The sequence below is a fragment of the Pyrus communis genome, chromosome 7 (genome assembly GCF_963583255.1).
Source record: "Pyrus communis chromosome 7, drPyrComm1.1, whole genome shotgun sequence".
NCBI lineage: Eukaryota > Viridiplantae > Streptophyta > Magnoliopsida > Rosales > Rosaceae > Pyrus > Pyrus communis.
In genome coordinates this window covers 28,780,546-28,802,367 of record NC_084809.1, presented here as the reverse complement: position 1 = coordinate 28,802,367, position 21,822 = coordinate 28,780,546, and the positions used below count along the sequence as shown (strand labels likewise).

Below are 21,822 nucleotides of genomic sequence, written 5' to 3'. Positions count from 1 at the left end.
AGAATGGCTTTGAAAAAACTCAAATTGTCTAAAACAATCAAATTGACTCAAATAGAAGCTAGAACTTGATTTAGACGAATTTGCAAATGTTTATGACTCCAAAAGCTTAAAGTTACAAAAATAAAACAAATACGAATGATTAAAACTTAACAAAATAGAGGGGGGGAATTGTGTTTGGACGATATTAAATTAAAAAGACAGAATATAATTAAAGGCAAAATGTAAATATGAATGTGATGAAAATATGGATGATGGAATAGCCAAGGGGTTCTTCTCCACACATGTTACACTTGCAAACAAAATTGATTCTCAGTTGGTCTTTCGATAAGTTGTGAAACTCAATGCTCCAAGTTAATTAGATCCGCTTAGATTAACTTTCAGATTTCCCTAAATTCGTTGGATTGAATGGAATACGCATTACAACCAAATTATTCTTAATCAAAGTCCCTAACTATGGAATACGCATGATAGAGACATTTAACCAAGATCATTAAGTTCAACGGAAATCATAAACATCGACGAGGCATTCGTTACTATGGAATACGCATGAAACTTATGCCAAGAATTCGTTTAACGAGATTGTTTATAAGCAACCTCTACTACTTGTGAATATAAGTTCATAACGATTAGGTGAAATTCACTTATATTCTAGCGTCATATTTATGCATGAAAATTAAGCTTGCAATCTCAATGAACATACATAAATAAGTTATCAATCAAACAGTTAAACGAATTGAATCCACAACTTATGAAATTCCAACCAAACGTAATCAATTCAAAATGCAAATATAAACATAGTTTCGAATCACCCCCTAGCTAAAGGGGGGTTTAGTTCCTCATAACTTTGAAATCAAAGAAACACCTAAACATTCCAACAACTCAAACGTGAATTGTATGAACGTTTAGGCACTCTTCTCTTCCCTTCTCATACGTACAAAACAAAGAGAATTAAATTTAAACTTTGAAATCAAAGAAACACCTAAACATTCCAACAACTCAAACTTGAATTGTATGAACGTTTAAGCACTCTTTTCTTCCTCGTTGTTGTAGCACAAGGTCTAAGGTGAGCTTAAGGGCTTTAGGTGTATGTGGAATGGAGTAGGGAGTGGTTGGAGATGGAAGAATGAAGAGAAAATATGCAGAAAATGAAATGGGACTCACGGCAATGGAATGGTATTTGTGTTGTGTGAAGTGTTGTGAATGGAAATATGAGATATGAATTGAATGGGTGCAAGGGTATTTATAGGAGTAGTGGAGGGAACATATGGTTGTTTGTTTAAGATGCAAGTGGCTAATTAATGATGGAAAAGTATGTGATTTAAAGGATGCAAAGTGAATGAATCATGAATCATTGTGGATGAAAGGTGGAAGTGCATGTGTTGATGACTAGGTTAGTGGGTGGAAATATGAAAATGGCATATAGGAATGGGAGCTCACGGTTTGAATGTGTAAAGTGTGTGTGAATGCATGTGAAGATGCAATAAATAATGCATGTAGGGTTAGAGAGGGAGAATGTGGTGAAATGATGAAGTAGGAAGGTGGAAATGCATGTGAGATGTTTGGAAAGGAATAAAGAATGAATGGTGGAAATGTGAGTGAATGATGTGCATGTGTGAGAATGCATGTGAGTTAAAGAGGGAGAATGTGGTGAAATGATGAAGTAGGAAGGTGGAAATGCATGTGAGATGTTTGGAAAGGAATAAAGAATGAATGGTGGAAATGTGAGTGAATGATGTGCATGTGTGAGAATGCATGTGGAATTAAGAGGAGTATGGAAGTGAAATAAATGAATGATATGTTAAGTGATAAGTGAATGATATGTGGTGAGTGATAAGTGAATGGTTTGATAAGTGATCAATGAATTAGTTTAAAGGGCTAGGGTTTAAGTACATAGAATGGGCCTAAAATAGGTTGGTTTGTATGGCATAATGTGTTTGATTGGGCTAGAGCCATTGTTTTGTGTCTTCAAGTGCATACAAGGCCTTCAAATTCGTCCATTCTCTTGGCTCCATGGATAAGCTATCCAATCCATGCCCAAAAATGCTCCAAATGGCCTCAAAATGCACTTTCTTGCTCCCTAGGCCCTTAGAACCTAAAAACACACAAAAGAAGCATAAAGGACTAAAATAACGAGAGAAACATAACGTAAATGCACGAGAACAAGCCATTTAAGTCGCATGAATATGCTCCTATCAAATACCCCCACACTTAGCTTTTGCTAGTCCTCGAGCAAAACAGAATAAAAACAAATAAACAAAACGACACTAAACACGTAAAACACAACCTAAACCTTCCACAACCGTCTTAGGGATTTCCAATGCACATGACAAGTTAAAAATCATCATTCTCACAGATTTTAGTCATCTTCACACTTAAGTACATTCTTAATCATAGTCACCATATACTAGTTCACAATTAAGCATTTAAAACCATGTTTTGAATGTAGTAACATGCCTTAGAGAATTTGCTCAATTCCTTACAAGATATGAACTCGATTCTCACTCAGATTTTCTGACTACACACCCTAAACTAGTTATATGTGAGAAGATTGATGTAAACATAAAAACGAACACTCACATATATGTATTTCAAAGGAAGCAATTTCTGGAGTTAATAAGCATGTTTAGATATGATCTCATGAATGGAATGCTACTACTTAGATGCGAGAACCAGTGACACCATAAGCTCATACCAAGTTCAAACTCCACAAATTGAAATACACAACACTCAAGATAGAAGTCAAGGGTTGTAACGGGGCTTGGGGTATGTGGATAACAAAGAAGGGATATGGAAAACAAAGGTTCTTAAAGAAATAGTGAGCAAAGCATTTGAATCAACTTAGAATTCACTTTTGAATGAAAACTCAACTTTTGAACAAAAAAAAAGGGAGAATTTAGACAATTTACGCCCAGAATTGGTGTTTTGGAACCTTTCTTCAATCACTTATTCTTTTTTTTTTTTTTTTTTTTTTTTTTTTTTTTTGAATCTCAAAACATAAACACTTAAACATTCTCTCCCCCACACTTATTTTCTTTCATAATGTAACTCAAAAGGAATTCAATTAAGTCATGCTCACTATCTTTTAAGAACAAGGATGAGGATTGTCCTAAACTAGGCTAGGTGAGGAAAAAGTGGGTTAACAAAGAACATGGGTTAACATGGCTCAACGGGGGTAAAACTTACAACATATACGAAATATGGGAAGCGAGGCTATTTGGCTATGGTGGCAACTACACAACTTCATCTTGATATATGTTATGCAAATCAATAACATGCTTTGAATGAAATGGGCATGAGTTCTAGCATTTGGAACTATATGATGAAACGCCTTCTAAGTAGTAACCAAGCAAAGAATAATGAGATCATGCAACGATTTTAGAAAACAAGAAATCACAGATTATACTCTCCAAAGAACGTTATAGGCTCAAGTCTCTCAGGATTGTAGCATTTGTTTGAGTTCCTTCCTTCAGGCATGTTACAAAAACTAAATTTTCTTTTATGATTGCATGTGAAGTTATACATTATAACCATAACCAAGCATATACCAAGAGTAAATCAAACTTTTCTCTATGTTAATAACTCTTTTTAACAGTCATGCAATTACAAACCAAATCCTTATCATTGTGTTGGAAGGTATCCTAAGACACAAACACACACACAAAAACAACTTTAAAACAACTCTTTTTGGGTTTTTCAAAACAATTTTTCAAATTTTTATGGGATTTTCGAATTTTTAAGACAAAACACACTAAAACAGTTTTAAAACAGTGAGAAACAACATGTGAAGTGATAGGTGATAAAATCCAACGAATTTGCATCAAATATACTTAGTTACCCCCCCACACTTAAATCAAACATTGTCCTCAATGTTTTAAGCATAGATTCACACAAAGCATAAGTAAATACACAAAAAGCACTTAAACATACTAAACATGGCATAATGTAATTAACAAAGAGAAGAGTTTAGAGACGCAAATCTGGTTATAGAGTGTAAATTCCATCTTCTCTTTGTTGATTGCATTGAGGCTTGATCTTGATGATTCCACAGGCTTACTCTCGAACTGGTTTCCGCCCATCGTTGATTTTCCTTTGTGCTACTTCTTGAACTGGGCAGCATGATGGTTCATTTGGTCTCCCCCGAAGGTCTGAGCTTACCCCTTTGGTCTGTTTCTTTGTTCAATCTTTCCAATTCGTATTGAAAAGGGTTGGAGGATAACTCAGCCTATGTTTGTCTCCACATGCTTCAATGTATCATTTTCACTTGCCTTACTCTCTCCCCTTTGCAGAAGTGGTCCCTTCTCCGGAAGTGTATCAACCGTTGAAGATGACTACTCGAGAGCAACGCTAGGTAAGCAATCAGGAATAGATTCCAGGCAGTTGGCTCCAGATCGGAAGACTGACTCCAAGTGCCGGCTGATTGCTTGTTTTACTTTGCCATGCGAGTAAGAACAAGGACAAAGAAAAAGACAGGGAAAGAGCATGATATGAGATACTTTTGCTTTTGACCTTGATGATATGAGATACCTTTGCTTTTGAAGAAGCGGTGAATGAATCAGCACATGTATTTGTTGTGCTGTTTCCTCCTGGGTCATATGTACTCCAGGCATCTGGTATCATCTTTGGGGAAGAAGAAAGAATTGAGTCTTTCGAAAGGCTTTGCTGGGAGTACGCCCTCAGAGGTGAGGGAGAGTTGGGCATTTTTCTTTAGGTTTGCCCTGCCATAAAAGACGAAGGTCGACATATATAGAGATAATATCAAGTGGTGGTACTTTTTACCTTTGTCGACAAACGTTTTGATCCCGCAAATCTGGCTTTTTGAAATAGTGGCGCCTCTTCGATCTCTGAACACGCCTCTTCGATTTCTGAACACACCTCTTCGATTTCTGAGCAGGTGCCCCTTCGCTTTCTGAACGACACGTGGTAGTGCAGATGCGGCTCCTTTTGACAAAGCTGCACGCGTCTTCTGAAAAGCAGAGAAAGCGTCGCCGAACTTTGCGCTTGTCGGCTAAAGATGTGTAGTTGCGGTGATGGCCTCCACGTGTTGTCTGAAAAGAAGAAATCTTTTGACAAAGTTGAACGCGCCTTCTGAAAAGCCGAGAAAGCGTCGCCGAACTTACGCCGGAAATTCCGGCTTTTTGAATTGGTGGACGCGTCGCCTTGGCTTTTTTATTGAGCTATCGATCACCACAACAAACACACTCTGAAGAAAATCGACTCCGGCCCTTTGAAATTTAACTCCATCCCTTCTCTTTGAACACTTTTGAAAAATGGCAAACTCATCGAACCTTAGCTTGGAATTGAGCCTTAGCAGTGATACGGGCGCGCCGCGTCAAGGTAACGTATGGCGCCCTTCTTTCTTTTCTTCTAACGGTCATCTCACAGGTGAAGACTCCGTGATGCAGGACGCCACAACAGCTACAATAGTAGCTAGGAACCTCCTCACTCCGAAAGATAATAGGCTGCTGTCAGGACGGTCCGATGAGCTGGCCGTTCAAGAATCCCTCGCACTTAGTGTTCAGTGTGCGAGTTCTGTGTCCAACATGGGCCAACGCCTGCTTGCCCGCTCCCGTCAGGTGGAATCATTGATGGCAGAGGTGGAAAGTCTCAAGCAGGAGATCCAGCAGCTGAAGTATGAGAATAGAAGTTTGCACGTGCTTGCAAACAACTATTCGACGGGCATGAAGAGGAAGCTTGATGAGCTGCAAGAGTCTGAAGGTCGGATTCACAGTGACCGTCAAAGGTTCTCGTCTTTCCTCCAGAGGCACCTTTTTCCTGGCTCATCCAGCGCTTGGCCAAGTATTGAGGCCTGGAATGCTCTATCTTCGATGCCTTCTGCTCCTATGCCTTCTGTTCCTACGCCTTCTGCTCCGATGCCTTCTGTTCCTACGCCTTCCGCTCCGATGCCTTCTGTTCCTACGCCTTCCGCTTCAAGAGTAAAGCCACGTAGTGGGGCCTCAAGCAAACACCCTTTGTGAAGCACCATCTTTCTTTGTTTAGCAGTGCCTATCAATAAATCAAACATTTTCTCAATGTTACAATCATAGACTCACACAATTAATAAACAAACAAACAATAACAATTAAACAACCTAACAAGGCAGAAACGAAATAGCAACAAAGAGAAGAGTTTTTTTTTTTTTTTTTTTAGGAATCTGGATTTGGAGTTTTTTTTTTTTTTTTTTTTTTTTTTTTTTTTTTAGTTAAAATTTTTATCAAATTTTCGGAGTTTTATACCAAGACACTATAAAACACATTAAAACACTCTAAAAACGCTTAAAACAGCAAGAAACAACATTCTAAGTGAAAGGTGAATAAATCCCACGAAATTCATGCAAATACAAATTGTTTACCCCCCCACACTTAAATCAAACTTTGTCCTCAATGTTTTAAGCAGAAAGTCACAACAGAGCAAGCAAATAAAAAAATACGAGAAAGAAAGCAAAGTAAAGGCAGTAAAGAAAAAGAAAGGAATAAAAATAAGTCTCTTAAAGGGGTTTCCAAGTTCTTCTCTATTCGGATGCATGGGTTGCCTCCCACGAAGCGCTTTCTTTTACGTCTTGCAGCCGGACGGTACCTCCGTTTAAGCTTGACTAGGTTCCACGGCATGGAGGGGTACCTCCTCCACGACATGCTCCTCAAACATCTCGTAATAGGGCTTCAATCGATGCCCATTCACTTTGAATTCTTGCTGCGTCCTTGAACTTTTGATTTGCACTGCACCATGAGGGAAAACATTAGTAACAACAAACGGGCCAATCCATTTAGAACGCAACTTACCAGGAAACAAACGTAGGCGAGAGTTAAAAAGTAACACTTTCTGCCCAACTGTGAAGGTCTTGGTTCGAATCATTTTATCATGGAATGCTTTGGTCTTGGCTTTGTACATCCGGGCATTCTCATAGGCTTCATTCCGAATCTCCTCAAGTTCATTCAATTGGAGCTTCCTATGAACTCCCGCTGCATCTATGTCCATGTTGAAAATCTTCACGGCCCAATGTGCCTTGTGCTCTAACTCTACGGGCAAATGACATGGCTTACCATAGACGAGCCGAAAAGGTGACATCCCAATGGGTGTTTTGTATGCCGTACGATATGCCCACAGTGCATCATCTAAACGTAAGCTCCAATCCCTCCTTGTTGGTCCAACGGTCTTCTCCAAAATTTGTTTGATTTCTCGGTTAGACACCTCGGCTTGGCCATTTGTTTGAGGATGGTAAGGTGTGGAGACCTTATGGTTGACATGGTACTTTCTTAGCAACGCCTCAATGGTCCGATTGCAAAAGTGAGACCCTCCATCACTTATGATTACTCTCGGCATTCCAAACCTAGCAAAAATGTTAGTTTTCACGAAATCTGCAACCACCTTAGAATCGTTAGTACGGGTGGCTTTTGCTTCCACCCATTTAGAAACATAATCAACGGCTAGCAAGATATAAGTGAAACCATAAGATGGAGGGAAAGGGCCCATGAAATCAATGCCCCAAACATCAAAAATTTCAACATTAAAGACAGGGGTTTGCGGCATTTGGTCCTTGGTACCTATGTTACCCATTCGTTGGCAACGATCACAAGACATACAAAAGGTTCTAGCATCCCTAAATATAGTCGGCCAATAAAAACCACACTCTAGAACCTTGAGGGCAGTGCGTTGTGTGCCAAAATGACCACCACATGCATATGTGTGACAAAAGCTTAGAATTGAGTGAAATTCAGAATCATGCACACATCTACGTACAATTTGATCTGAGCAATACTTCCACAAATAAGGGTCATCCCAAACATAGAAACGTGCATCATTTTTAAGCTTATCACGTTGGTGCTTGTTTAGTTCATTTGGAATTTGTTTAGCCACCAAGTAATTCACTAAATCTGCATACCATGGTTCACTTACCTCAATGGATAGCAGCTGCTCATCGGGAAAAGTTTCAGGGATAGGTACGGCATGTTCATGCTCCTCGTGGATCATTCGGCTTAAATGGTCAGCCACTACATTCTCGCTTCCTTTCTTATCCCGGATTTCAATATCAAATTCTTGAAGAAGAAGAATCCAACGGATAAGCCTCGGCTTTGCTTCCTTTTTCGTGAGCAAGTACCTCAAAGCTGCATGATCAGAATAAACGATTACTTTAGTACCAATTAAATATGAACGGAATTTATCTAAAGCAAAAACCACAGCTAGAAGTTCTTTTTCCGTCGTGGAGTAGTTCAATTGGGCATCATTGAGAGTCCGAGAGGCATAGTATATGACATGCGGCCGCTTGTCTCTTCTTTGTCCTAGAACAGCTCCTAATGCATAGTCGGATGCATCGCACATGAGCTCGAACGGAAGGCTCCAATCTGGAGGTACAATAATGGGGGCCGAGACTAGCTTCTCCTTGAGTTGGTTAAATGCCGAATTACACTCTTCATCAAACTTGAATGGCACATCTTTTTGAAGCAATCGGCAAAGAGGGTTGGACATCTTGGAGAAGTCCTTGATAAAACGCCTATAGAACCCTGCATGGCCAAAAAACGAACGTACCTCTCTAACCGAAGTAGGAGAGGGTAAGTGACGTACAAGGTCTATTTTCGATTTATCTACTGCAATTCCTTTTTCTGAAACAATATGTCCTAAAACTATACCTTGTTTCACCATAAAGTGACATTTCTCCCAATTCAAGACAAGGTTAGTTTCAACACATCGTTTCAAAATTAAGGTCAGATTATCCAAGCAATTATCAAATGAACTCCCAAATACACTGAAATCATCCATGAAAACCTCAATGATCTTTTCAACAAAATCGGAAAATATACTTACCATACACCTTTGGAAAGTGGCCGGTGCGTTGCATAAGCCAAATGGCATGCGACGATAAGCAAATGTTCCAAAGGGACATGTGAATGTGGTCTTCTCTTGATCATCCGGGGCTATCACAATTTGGTTATATCCAGAGTATCCATCAAGAAAACAGTAAAAAGCATGACCGGCTAACCTTTCGAGCATCTGGTCGATGAATGGCAAAGGAAAGTGATCTTTCCTAGTCATGGCATTTAGCTTCCGGTAATCGATACATACTCGCCATCCAGTCTGAATGCGTGTAGGCACGAGCTCATTCTCATCATTCTTGATAACAGTTACTCCGGACTTCTTGGGAACGACTTGAACTGGAGAGACCCAACGGCTATCGGAGATAGGGTAGATCACTCCGCAATCCAAAAGCTTGATTATTTCCTTCTTCACCACTTCCATCATTGGAGGGTTGAGACGGCGTTGAGCCTCTCGAGTTGGTTTAGCCCCCTCCTCAAGAAGTATACGGTGCATGCATGTGGTAGGGCTTATTCCTTTAATGTCGGCCAAAGTCCACCCTATGGCCATTTTGTGCTCTCGCAGCACCCGCACAAGCTTCTCCTCCTCCATTGCTGTGAGACGTGATGAAATGATGACGGGCAATGTTTCGCCTTCTCCCAAAAACACATACTTCAAATGGTCCGGCAACGGCTTAAGTTCAAGCGATGGTGCCTGAACAACAGAAGGTAGCATCTTAGTGGAAACTGAATTTGAAAGTGAGAGTGGAACCTTACCATATTGTTGTGGCAATGACTCAAGGGCTGCCACAACCTCAATTATTTCTTCACTAGAACCCATTGCAAAGAATTCCTCTTCCTTGCCGTGGCCTTGCATTGGCCCAAATCCTTCATTTTTGCGCTCTATGGCCTTAGTGATGGTTGTTTCCAGGGCGTCCTCGTTCAATTCTTCAAGGTATACCTGCGCCAAAGAATCGATAACATCAATGGAAAAACAAGAATGGTCATCAACGGGATATCTCATAGTTTCAGAAATATTAAAATCAATCACTTCCCCATCGAATTCCATTGTCAAGGTGCCTTTGTATACATCAATCTTCGTTCGGGCCGTCTTCATGAATGGCCTACCAAGGAGAATCGGCAAAGATGTAGAATGGGCTGAATCCTCCATGTCTAGGACGTAGAAATCAGCCGGAAAAATTAAATGGTTCACCTGCACAAGCACATCCTCCAAAACTCCTTTTGGATACGCGTTAGAACGATCAGCCAATTGTATAATTACACCATCTTGTTTTAATTCACCCAAATTCATAGATGCATAAATAGAATAAGGCATGACATTTATGGATGCACCTAAATCAAGCATGGCATGTTCAAAACGATTATGTCCAATTACACAAGGAATCGTGAAACTACCGGGGTCTTTGCACTTGGTAGGCAGTTTACGTTGCATAACAGCGGACACATTCTCGCTTACCTTCACTACCTCTTTGTTTGCCCTTCTTCTCTTTGTATTGCATAGGTCCTTGAGGAATTTAGCATACTTTGGAACCTGTTTGATTGCATCGAGAAGCGGTATGTTCACTTGCACCTTCCGGAACGTTTCAAGAATGTCCTTCTCGCTTTCTTCCTTTTTTTCTTGCATGAACCTGCGAGGAAAAGGTACATTGGGCAGATTAGGACGTGAAGTACATGAATTTGAACTTAAATTACCTGATTTGGCCGAGTTAGGGTGATCTGCCTCAGGTTGTGTCGTCTCTTCATCTACTTTCTGGGCAGATTTGGGATTGTTTGGCTCGGTCCCAACTTCTTTTCCACCCCTTAGGGTGATGGCCTTGGCGGATTCGAATCCTCCCTTTGGATTGACTGTGGTTGAGCTAGGAAGCTTTCCTTGCTCTCTAATCTGTCCAAGGAACTCAGAAATCTGCCCTATTTGTTTCTTCATATCCATCATCTCCTTCTCGTTATTTTCTATTCGGTTGTTTTGATTTTGCAACCCCTGCGAAATAGAGGTTAGTAATTGCATAGCTTGATTACTTTCCAAAGACGTACCTGAATGAGATGATGCCGAAGGTTGTTGGGATTGTTGGGGTGCATACGGCTTGGAATAAAAACCAGGGGGGTTTGGCCTAAATCCTCCTTGTTGGGCAGCTTGTTGTGGCTCCCTCCATTTGAAGTTTGGATGGTCCCTCCATCCGGCATTGTAAGTGTTCGAGTATGGGTTGTTTTGATTTTGTCCTTGGAAACCAATTGCATTGGCAGATTCCCACCCACCATTCTCGATTAGTTGAGGGCACTTGTCGGATGGATGCCCTTGAATTGAGCACACGCCACAAACTTGGTGTTCTTGTGCTTTTGGACCAATCACAACCTGAGAAACAAGAGAAGTAAGATTAGCAAGTTGTGATTGAATTTCAGAAATAGCACTCACCTCATTTACACTTTGTTGCCGTGGGGCTTCCCTTTGGCCCACTCCTTCATATTGTTGAGCGTTGAGCGCTCGGTTGGCTATGAGAATCTTGGCATCCCTTGGTGTTTTGTCCACCAATGCTCCTCCCGCTGACGCATCAACCATTTGACGTTCGATAGGAAGGAGGCCCTCATAGAAATATTGAAGGAGAAGTTCCTCCTTCATTTGATGTTGAGGACATGAAGCTACAAGGCCCTTGAAGCGCTCATAATAAGACGGGAATGTCTCACCATGATTCTGTTGAATACCACTAATTTTCTTCCGTAGGAGAATCACTCTCGAAGTAGGGAAGAATTTCTCCAAGAAAGCACGCTTCATACTCTCCCACGAAGTCACAGTTCCCGGGGCTAGTTCGTAGAGCCAATCTTTGGCCTTGTCCATAAGTGAAAATGGAAAGGCCTTCATCTTCAATATACTCCCATCCACATTGACGGGGGTCATGCTCGAACAAACCACCTCGAACTCCTTCAAGTGTTTGTTGGGGTCTTCCATAGACAAGCCATGGAACTTCGGAATATGGTGTAACAAACTGGATTTGAGTTCAAATTCCTCAGTCTTCCCCTCTGCAGCCGTGGGGTATTGGATACAAAGAGGCAATGCATTATCCAAACCTGAGGCCGAAAGCTCCTTGATGGTTCTATTATCTGCTGCCATGGCTTGTTCTTCTTCAAAAATCTGATCCGTGGGCTTTTCTTCTACACCTACTTCGTCTTCTTCAAGCCCAGGTTGTGGTGGAGGTTGTGGTGGCTCTTGTTGACTCCTCGTTCTCCTCAAAGTGCGTTCAAAATCACCGTCAAAGTCGGAGATGTTCTCTATAATAGGCCGAGAGCGACGAGTCATACACAGTACCTAAAAAACAAGGAAACAAACAAACTAAGAATCTAAAATAAGAATGCACGAAAAACAAAAAAATATAAAAATAAAGACAAAGGATTAGCAAAGTTGCTAATCCCCGGCAACGGCGCCAAAATTTGATGCGAGATTTACTTGACACTCAAATTAAACCCTCGTTTGACAATTGTAGTAGAATGGATAAGTGAGGGATCGTTCTAGACCGGGGATTAGGAGGGCTTGCTAAAACCTTCTAAATTGACTTAAAAACATAAAAACTAAATTAAAATACTCTTAACAAGACTACTATGACTCAGAATGGCTTTGAAAAAACTCAAATTGTCTAAAACAATCAAATTGACTCAAATAGAAGCTAGAACTTGATTTAGACGAATTTGCAAATGTTTATGACTCCAAAAGCTTAAAGTTACAAAAATAAAACAAATACGAATGATTAAAACTTAACAAAATAGAGGGGGGGAATTGTGTTTGGACGATATTAAATTAAAAAGACAGAATATAATTAAAGGCAAAATGTAAATATGAATGTGATGAAAATATGGATGATGGAATAGCCAAGGGGTTCTTCTCCACACATGTTACACTTGCAAACAAAATTGATTCTCAGTTGGTCTTTCGATAAGTTGTGAAACTCAATGCTCCAAGTTAATTAGATCCGCTTAGATTAACTTTCAGATTTCCCTAAATTCGTTGGATTGAATGGAATACGCATTACAACCAAATTATTCTTAATCAAAGTCCCTAACTATGGAATACGCATGATAGAGACATTTAACCAAGATCATTAAGTTCAACGGAAATCATAAACATCGACGAGGCATTCGTTACTATGGAATACGCATGAAACTTATGCCAAGAATTCGTTTAACGAGATTGTTTATAAGCAACCTCTACTACTTGTGAATATAAGTTCATAACGATTAGGTGAAATTCACTTATATTCTAGCGTCATATTTATGCATGAAAATTAAGCTTGCAATCTCAATGAACATACATAAATAAGTTATCAATCAAACAGTTAAACGAATTGAATCCACAACTTATGAAATTCCAACCAAACGTAATCAATTCAAAATGCAAATATAAACATAGTTTCGAATCACCCCCTAGCTAAAGGGGGGTTTAGTTCCTCATAACTTTGAAATCAAAGAAACACCTAAACATTCCAACAACTCAAACGTGAATTGTATGAACGTTTAGGCACTCTTCTCTTCCCTTCTCATACGTACAAAACAAAGAGAATTAAATTTAAACTTTGAAATCAAAGAAACACCTAAACATTCCAACAACTCAAACTTGAATTGTATGAACGTTTAAGCACTCTTTTCTTCCTCGTTGTTGTAGCACAAGGTCTAAGGTGAGCTTAAGGGCTTTAGGTGTATGTGGAATGGAGTAGGGAGTGGTTGGAGATGGAAGAATGAAGAGAAAATATGCAGAAAATGAAATGGGACTCACGGCAATGGAATGGTATTTGTGTTGTGTGAAGTGTTGTGAATGGAAATATGAGATATGAATTGAATGGGTGCAAGGGTATTTATAGGAGTAGTGGAGGGAACATATGGTTGTTTGTTTAAGATGCAAGTGGCTAATTAATGATGGAAAAGTATGTGATTTAAAGGATGCAAAGTGAATGAATCATGAATCATTGTGGATGAAAGGTGGAAGTGCATGTGTTGATGACTAGGTTAGTGGGTGGAAATATGAAAATGGCATATAGGAATGGGAGCTCACGGTTTGAATGTGTAAAGTGTGTGTGAATGCATGTGAAGATGCAATAAATAATGCATGTAGGGTTAGAGAGGGAGAATGTGGTGAAATGATGAAGTAGGAAGGTGGAAATGCATGTGAGATGTTTGGAAAGGAATAAAGAATGAATGGTGGAAATGTGAGTGAATGATGTGCATGTGTGAGAATGCATGTGAGTTAAAGAGGGAGAATGTGGTGAAATGATGAAGTAGGAAGGTGGAAATGCATGTGAGATGTTTGGAAAGGAATAAAGAATGAATGGTGGAAATGTGAGTGAATGATGTGCATGTGTGAGAATGCATGTGGAATTAAGAGGAGTATGGAAGTGAAATAAATGAATGATATGTTAAGTGATAAGTGAATGATATGTGGTGAGTGATAAGTGAATGGTTTGATAAGTGATCAATGAATTAGTTTAAAGGGCTAGGGTTTAAGTACATAGAATGGGCCTAAAATAGGTTGGTTTGTATGACATAATGTGTTTGATTGGGCTAGAGCCATTGTTTTGTGTCTTCAAGTGCATACAAGGCCTTCAAATTCGTCCATTCTCTTGGCTCCATGGATAAGCTATCCAATCCATGCCCAAAAATGCTCCAAATGGCCTCAAAATGCACTTTCTTGCTCCCTAGGCCCTTAGAACCTAAAAACACACAAAAGAAGCATAAAGGACTAAAATAACGAGAGAAACATAACGTAAATGCACGAGAACAAGCCATTTAAGTCGCATGAATATGCTCCTATCACGTACTGCCGACTATAAGAAAGGTATTTCGCATACTCATAATAATGTGATTCAATTAATTGTCAAATGATTTTTTTTTTTTTTTTAATAAACGATATTATCTAGACTGAGGGGGAGGGGGTAGGTTTAGTCTCACAATGAGCTAGCAATAATGTGATTCAATCAGTTGCTTATCAAATATTATTTTTTCTATTTTTATTGTAAATTCAATAAAATGTAAATGGAAATTGAAAGACCGATTTTATTATGTGAATTCAGCTGATTTGATTGGTTTATGAGGAGTTTCTTCTAGTATGGTCTAATATTATTCATTTAGTTGACTTTCTTTTTGTCATAAAAAAAAATATTGAAACAATTCATGTATATAAATATATTTAATATGTAAGTCACGAGTAGCACGCTGTGATTCACAAATAGATACGCTTGTATGAAAGCTAGTAATATATAAAATGAATAAGGAAATATTTAAAAATTAAGTCGCAACTAAAGGAACTCAAACTACAGCAGAAACATTTGGGGTTGCTAAACCCAGTACAGAATTGTTGAGTTGGGCCTTAGAAAAAAACTATGGACTTAGTGGTCCAAAGATGAAGTTATTCTGGGCAGTTTGGGGTGGGTTAAAAAGTACAAAAGTGGTGTCTGCGGGTCGGAAGAACACACGACTCAGTCTCAGACTCTCAGGGAACCTTAATATTAATATTTGGTGGTTAATCTTTCTTTTGGTCAGAAATTGCACAATTGGTGGTTGAGACTTTAAATTGGAGGCGGCTTCGAGGTTTGAACTTTGAGCAGCGAATCAAATATACATTTTATTTTGTGTGTAGAATCGAATTGAATTGGAAACAATCAGAGAGAAAAAAAAGAAGAGAGCAATGGTATCATGGGGAAAGTGGGGGAAGGACGTAGGGAGAGTGGTGAAGGGGGTGTCTCTAATCGCCAAGGAGTTGGCGAATCGATCTCCCACTTTGCAGAGCGCCAAAAATGGCGATTTGGATGCCCTAATCAAGAAAGCCATGGTGTCCGCCACCGACCTCTCCGGCCTCACCAAAGGCACCCTCTCCCAATTCACCAACAACCACCCCATTGGTACTAATGACTCCAATTCCAATACGAATACCAGAGGCCAAGATTCCGTCGTATACTTCACACATGAACAAGTTAAAGTTGAAGCAGCACCACCACCTCCTCCTCCTTCGTCTGCTCCTGCACCGGAGCATGAAGAAGAAGAACACAATCAACAACAGTTGCAGCAACCAGTGCAACAAGAAGAAGAACATCAATCCACCACAGTGGAGGTCCTTGATTCCGCCAAGAAGGAGAATTTGGTGGAACAAGAACCACAACCTCAGCCATTGCAGAGGCGGAAGCCCAGAGAGAGACGAGTTCCTTCCACCCCCTTCTCCAGAGCACTCGGGTCTCTACACTTCTCTTTTTTAGTTTCCTTATGAATGATTGCTTTTCCATATGAATGATATCATGAATATGTATGTGATTTGTGATTGTGATTGATGATTTAAAAAGGTTTGCTGGTCTCGGAGCTGGGCTCGCGTGGGGAACCATTCAGGAGTCTACCAAGAGGCTCGTTTATGGTACACCAACCTCATCAGACAAGCAATCTCCTCTTTCTCCATTTTTGTCCCCCCAAAATGCAGAACGTTTGGCTCTCGCACTCTGTAGAATGCGTGGAGCTGCCCTCAAATTGGGACAGATGCTCAGTATACAGGACGAATCCCTCGTCCCTGCTCCCGTAACATTCTACTTCTTTCTTTCTTTTTTAAATAAAATTCATATGCATTACAGCACATTGCATTGCATGTTTTCAGTTTCTTAATGTCTTTGCTATATTCATTTTCTTCTAGATCTTGGCAGCTCTCGATATTGTCCGTCAAGGTGCAGACGTCATGCCCAGGAAACAGCTTAATCAAGTTTTGGATGCTGAACTAGGACCTGACTGGCAATCTAAGCTTTTTAGTTTTGATTATGAACCCTTGGCATCTGCAAGTATAGGCCAGGTGACAGTGACAGATACAGTACTGCTTGTTTCTTGTTGCTTGTTAATTGCTACCTGTTACAGACACTCAAGCACGCATACCTACCCACTATATATGTTCAACCTCTGGGGCATCCAAATTGCCGTGTATTAGAAAATTAAACACTTACTCTAAAGACTTTTCATGATGGCCATCAATGTATTTGTAATGCCAACTTTGTGCCTAAGAGCGCGATCATAATCCAACATGAACTTCTGCATCTCTTGATAGATTTCTGTAATAAAATTTGTCATGTATTTTACATTGTTCAGACAGTTTGTCTTACAATCTATAGCATTTTTAGGTTCATCGAGCTGTCACAAAGGATGGTATGGATGTTGCAATGAAAATTCAGTACCCTGGTGTTGCTGATAGCATTGAAAGTGACATTGACAACGTCAAACTTCTTCTAGATTATACAAATCTACTCCCCAAGGGACTTTATCTTGAAAGAGCTATGAAGGTATTTTTATTTTGTATGCCTTTGGTTATTGCATCTGTATGACTTACATTGTATATTAGGAATATTATAGGTGAGCCTAATTTTACTAATTGCTTCACTTACAAATTTGGCCATTATACTACTCTTTCTTTAGTGTGGATGCGTATCTAATCCTCATTGATCATTCCCTTATGCTCATGACTTCAGAACTTTATTCCGTTTGGAATGTATCGGGATGACATGGAATTGTGGAGGATGATTTCAAACTCAGAAGATGATGAGATATCTTAAAATTTTCAAAATGCATGCTTATATTCTTCCTTGGAATCCTTTTTAGGTGGCAAAAGAAGAATTGTCCCGTGAATGCGACTATGTGTTGGAGGCACAAAGTCAAAAAAGGTTTCGTGACTTGCTATCCAATGCACAAGGATTTTATGTTCCATTGGTAGTGGATGATATATCGAGCAAAAGAGTCTTAACTACAGAGCTTGTTTCCGGCAAGTAAACTTTGCCAATTATGCTATTACATTGTTTAAACTATGATAAAATGATTTTTACCCTGAAAAATTTATGTTGTTGCTTGGGGTGATTTCTCAATGATGAGAATTTAAAGAACTGATTCCCAACATGTTTTGCTTTGTTTCGGGACTTTCTCATGGACAAAATCCAAAGCTGATTAGTTAATCTTCAAACACACTTACTTGAAGAAGCAGTGTTTATTTCAAGATTTGTTTTGTAATATTGAACTGTACAACATGTTGTGGGCACACAAATACTGGTCGAGAGACCACCTTTTATTTTCTACTAGTGCAGCAATTGGAATTTCTATCAAAATTGTGTGTGTAACTAACTAAGCTTATGAATCAAGGGACGATATTGAAAAGCAAGCTACTAATTGGATGATGTCATATTCTTTTCATGCTCCATATGCACAAGTCATCTTCTATCATAAATGAATGTAATTAAGGACTGCTTATAACTTCTAGAAATGAGTTGCAACATTTCCTTAGACCCTTTTTTTTTTGGTTAGAGATTTCCTTTCAATCTTAAGTTACACGGATTCAGAATTTTATACGTTGAAAGTTGCATTGCTGCAATTTGAAGAAAGCATAAAATGGTAATGATTAAAAATAATTAACCAGCTCTAATGATATTTTTTTTCTGTCGTATATATCACTTAACTTAGCTGTCTTTTCTAGTTTTTTCCTATTGTTATCATTAAAATGGAGCTTTCATTGTAGCATTGGTTGTATCATCAATAGAGAATTTATGTTGATAACTTGATATATCTTTGAACATGATATTGCTTTCTCTTGCTGCAGGAATATCTATTGACAAAGTGGCACTCTTAAACCAGGAAACTCGCAACTATGTTGGCAGAAAGTTGCTAGAGCTCACTTTGAAGGAGTTATTTGTTTTTCGTTTCATGCAGGCATGTTCTGTGTTATATCTCTTCACCAATGCAAGCATACATAGCATTTTATTTTAATCTTTGCTTTGCTTTTCTTACGTTATTTTTATAAGCATTCACTTTGCACAACCTTAAGAATAACTTGCTCTCAACAATGAAGTTGATATCTTAGTATTTTTCCATCCATCGAAGTTTTTTTTCATTTTGCTAGTCAACTTAAAGTATGTCTCCTACTAGCAATCCCACCAAGTTTATTTGTAAGGGACACGGTAACAATATTTTTTAGCGGCAGTAGCCAGTAGTTTAAAGTAAAGTTGGTGTAGCACAAGTGCACAACACAAAGTAAGTGTCCCTATGATTATGGTGGGCTGAAGATGGCAGAAATTTTAAGAAAGACGAGCTTTAGAAGAAAGAATAGGCTAGCAATGATTTATGAGTGCTTCCATTGGAAAAAGAAATAAGTAGAGGAACCAATGGAGGCTCAATGGGAGTGGTTGAGGCACTTAGGTTTGCCCTATGTGGTCTTGGGTTTGAAACCTGAAAGTACTCATGCAGAAATTGCTAGTGCTTTCTGCCCCTAAAGATTGTAGGGTTTGGTGATGGGCCCCAGTTTAGAAGCTAGCACATATGCTGAGTTTTAATCTCCAGCCGCAGATTTAAGGTAGCTAAATGCCGTGGGTGGGGGTCAAGTTAAGCAAGACCTATGGTCTAGTCCAGTTCCTATGTATGAAAGATATTTAGTTCGTTTCACATATCAAAATTCAGGGATATCCATTTTGCTGGACAACTGATCCAGCGTTATTCATCATGTGAACTTTATTGTATGGTTTGTCTGATATTTTTTTTCTACGCTATGCGTATAGGAATTAACATTCTGAGATTTTGTAAGTCATGCATTCTTCCTAGTTTTAGGCTTGCAGCTCAACTTGCTTTAATTGTGCCTTATGGAATACAGACTGATCCTAATTGGAGTAATTTCTTGTACGACGAGGCTAAGAAATCAATCAATCTGATCGACTTTGGAGCAGCTAGGGATTACCCAAAGAGTTTTGTTGATGATTATCTAAGAATGGTGAAATCTCCTTACTCTCTATATTTTACTGAGTTTTGTGGTTGAGTATTAGTTGTTTGTTTGTTGTTTAAAACGTTTTAGACCGAGCTGCAAGTTGCTGAGGACTTTGCACTGCATATGTGACTGATTAGGTTCTTGCCTGTGCAAATGGTGATAGTGATACAGTCCTAGAAATGTCTAGGAGACTTGGATTCATCTCAGGAACGGAGTCAGAAATAATGTTAGAAACGCATGTTCAAGCCGGGTTTGTTGTGGGATTACCATTTGCGAAGCCTGGTGGGTATGACTTCCGTGCATCAAACATCACTCAGAGTGTATCAAACCTTGGGGCAACGATGCTGAGACACAGGGTGACTCCACCACCTGACGAGGCGTACAGCCTTCACCGCAAGCTTTCGGGTGCCTTTTTGGCTTGCATCAAGCTTGGGGCGGTTGTGCCGTGCAGGGAGCTCTTACTTGAAGTGTATGAGCACTATCAGTTTGGCGAAGAAGAGGGGGAGAAGTTGTCAAGTGGGATGGGTTTTTAAAGGGCTCATAAATTATTTTGATTAAATTTTAACAAGTAAATTGTAACAATAGTTTCTTAATTTTAATCAAATTGAAGCAATGATCTCTCAACTAAAAATTCATTACCATTGAACTTTCAACTTATCAAAATGCATAGCTATGATCATTTTCGTTAATTTCGTAAAATTTTTGTCAAAATAAGTTACGTTGGAATGACTATTTCTACAATTGGGTCCCTCAATTCATCAAAACATGTAGTTATGATTATTTTCGTCAACTTTGTCAAAATTTTGTCAAAATGAGTTATGTTGAAAAGATCATTGCTACAATCGAGTTAAAGTTGAAGGATCATTGCTCCAATTAGGTTAAAGTCGAATGATCATTTCTCCAGTTGAATTAAAGTTGAATGATCGATGGTAATGAATTTTTAGTTGACGGACCATAGTGGTACGTTTTGATAAGTTGAGGGATCAACAATAATGGATTTTTAGTTGAGAAATATTATTGCTCCAATTGAGTTAAAATTAAAAGATCATTACAACAATTTACTCAATTTAAACATGTAATAACTGGGGGAGGACGAAGTGTTCAAACTTCGGGGTAGATTGATATGTCGTGGCGGAGGCGCTAGTTTTGCATTGTGAGAGAGAATTTATTTGTATATTCATTCAACCTATTAGAATTTAGATATAAAAGCATGCTTTAACAGTGATTCTGATTCATGAGGAGGGAGGAATCCACTCCACTGCTACTGTCTACTGCCTACTAGTACTCTCCTTATGGCTCTTCAAATGCAAACGCCTCCTCTCTTTGTAAAGTTGTATTGGATTATTTGATGGTGGCAAATACGAATCTCAGTTTGGAGAACTGATTAACTGAATTTTTTTTTCTTTTTCAAAATAATACTTGTCTATTAAAGGATTAGTAGCAATTTTTGATCAAAATTCTTTATCATCGATTTACAGAACTTTGTACTTATAATTGAAATTAAAATTACACTCTGTTTGGACGAGGAAATATAAGATTATTAAAGAATTTTAAAATGACGGAATTTTATTTTCTAAAATTTGTAAATTTTCTTGTTTAGTTAACCTAAAAAAACAATGAAATTTAAAATAGAATTTGTTATTTTTAAACTCACTCATGAAAATTCAGAATTGACACATATTTACATGAAACTTAAACTTGAGAATTAGAGGTTCCAAATTCTAAAATTTGTTTCCACGTGAAAATTTTGAATTTCTATGTTTATAAATCCAAACAAATGAATTGGTGCATATTAATTTATAAATTTTGATTTTTATCAAAATTTTAAGTTTATTTTTCTCATTCAAACATAATGTAATTAAGATTTTTTTTTTTTTTTTTTTCAATCAGCTCTAATAAATAGTTAAACGGTTCGTTTAGTCAATCAGTTCTATCATATTGCTTTGGCAATCCTTCCCCAAAATTAATATTTGCTATGTTACCGAAATTAACTTTAAACCTGGTCAATCATCATTCATCACTCGTAATAGGTCGCAAAAGAAAAAGGATGGTGTGTTCAAAAAAAAAAAAGAAAAAGGATGGTGGAAACAGCTGTATAAAAGAGAATTATTAAAATTAGATAGACAAGTAGACAAGACGAGTCTCTCTCTCTCTCTCTCTCTCTCTCTCTTCTGCGCACTCAGCAGTAAACACTGTCACTGTTATGACTGACTAATGATCACTTTTACGGATGCTTTTTTGAACATATTCGAAGAAAAATAGAAAGAGAGAGAGTTTTTT

At 38.6% G+C, this 21,822-nt stretch overlaps 1 protein-coding gene across 1 annotated transcript; it reads left to right on the top strand.

Annotated features, from left to right (window-relative positions):
- Nucleotides 1-15,257: 15,257 nt before the first annotated feature.
- On the top strand, nt 15,258-20,395 carry LOC137739895 (protein ABC transporter 1, mitochondrial). Its single transcript, XM_068479632.1, has 8 exons — nt 15,258-16,007; nt 16,115-16,340; nt 16,453-16,605; nt 16,928-17,086; nt 17,403-17,562; nt 18,388-18,497; nt 19,432-19,548; nt 19,680-20,395. Exons 1-8 carry the CDS (start codon nt 15,466-15,468, stop codon nt 20,073-20,075), a joined length of 1,863 nt encoding a protein of 620 aa, XP_068335733.1. The 5' UTR covers nt 15,258-15,465; the 3' UTR covers nt 20,076-20,395.
- The last annotated feature ends 1,427 nt before the right edge of the window (nt 20,396-21,822 follow it).

Bases quoted from the DNA above. Each gene is read 5' to 3' on its own strand.
- LOC137739895 (XM_068479632.1), top strand. From the start codon at position 15,466: ATGGTATCATGGGGAAAGTGGGGGAAGGACGTAGGGAGAGTGGTGAAG. The intron at 16,008-16,114 runs GTCTCTACACTT...TGATTTAAAAAG, and splicing joins CCCTTCTCCAGAGCACTCGG to GTTTGCTGGTCTCGGAGCTG. The intron at 18,498-19,431 runs GCATGTTCTGTG...TATGGAATACAG, and splicing joins TTGTTTTTCGTTTCATGCAG to ACTGATCCTAATTGGAGTAA.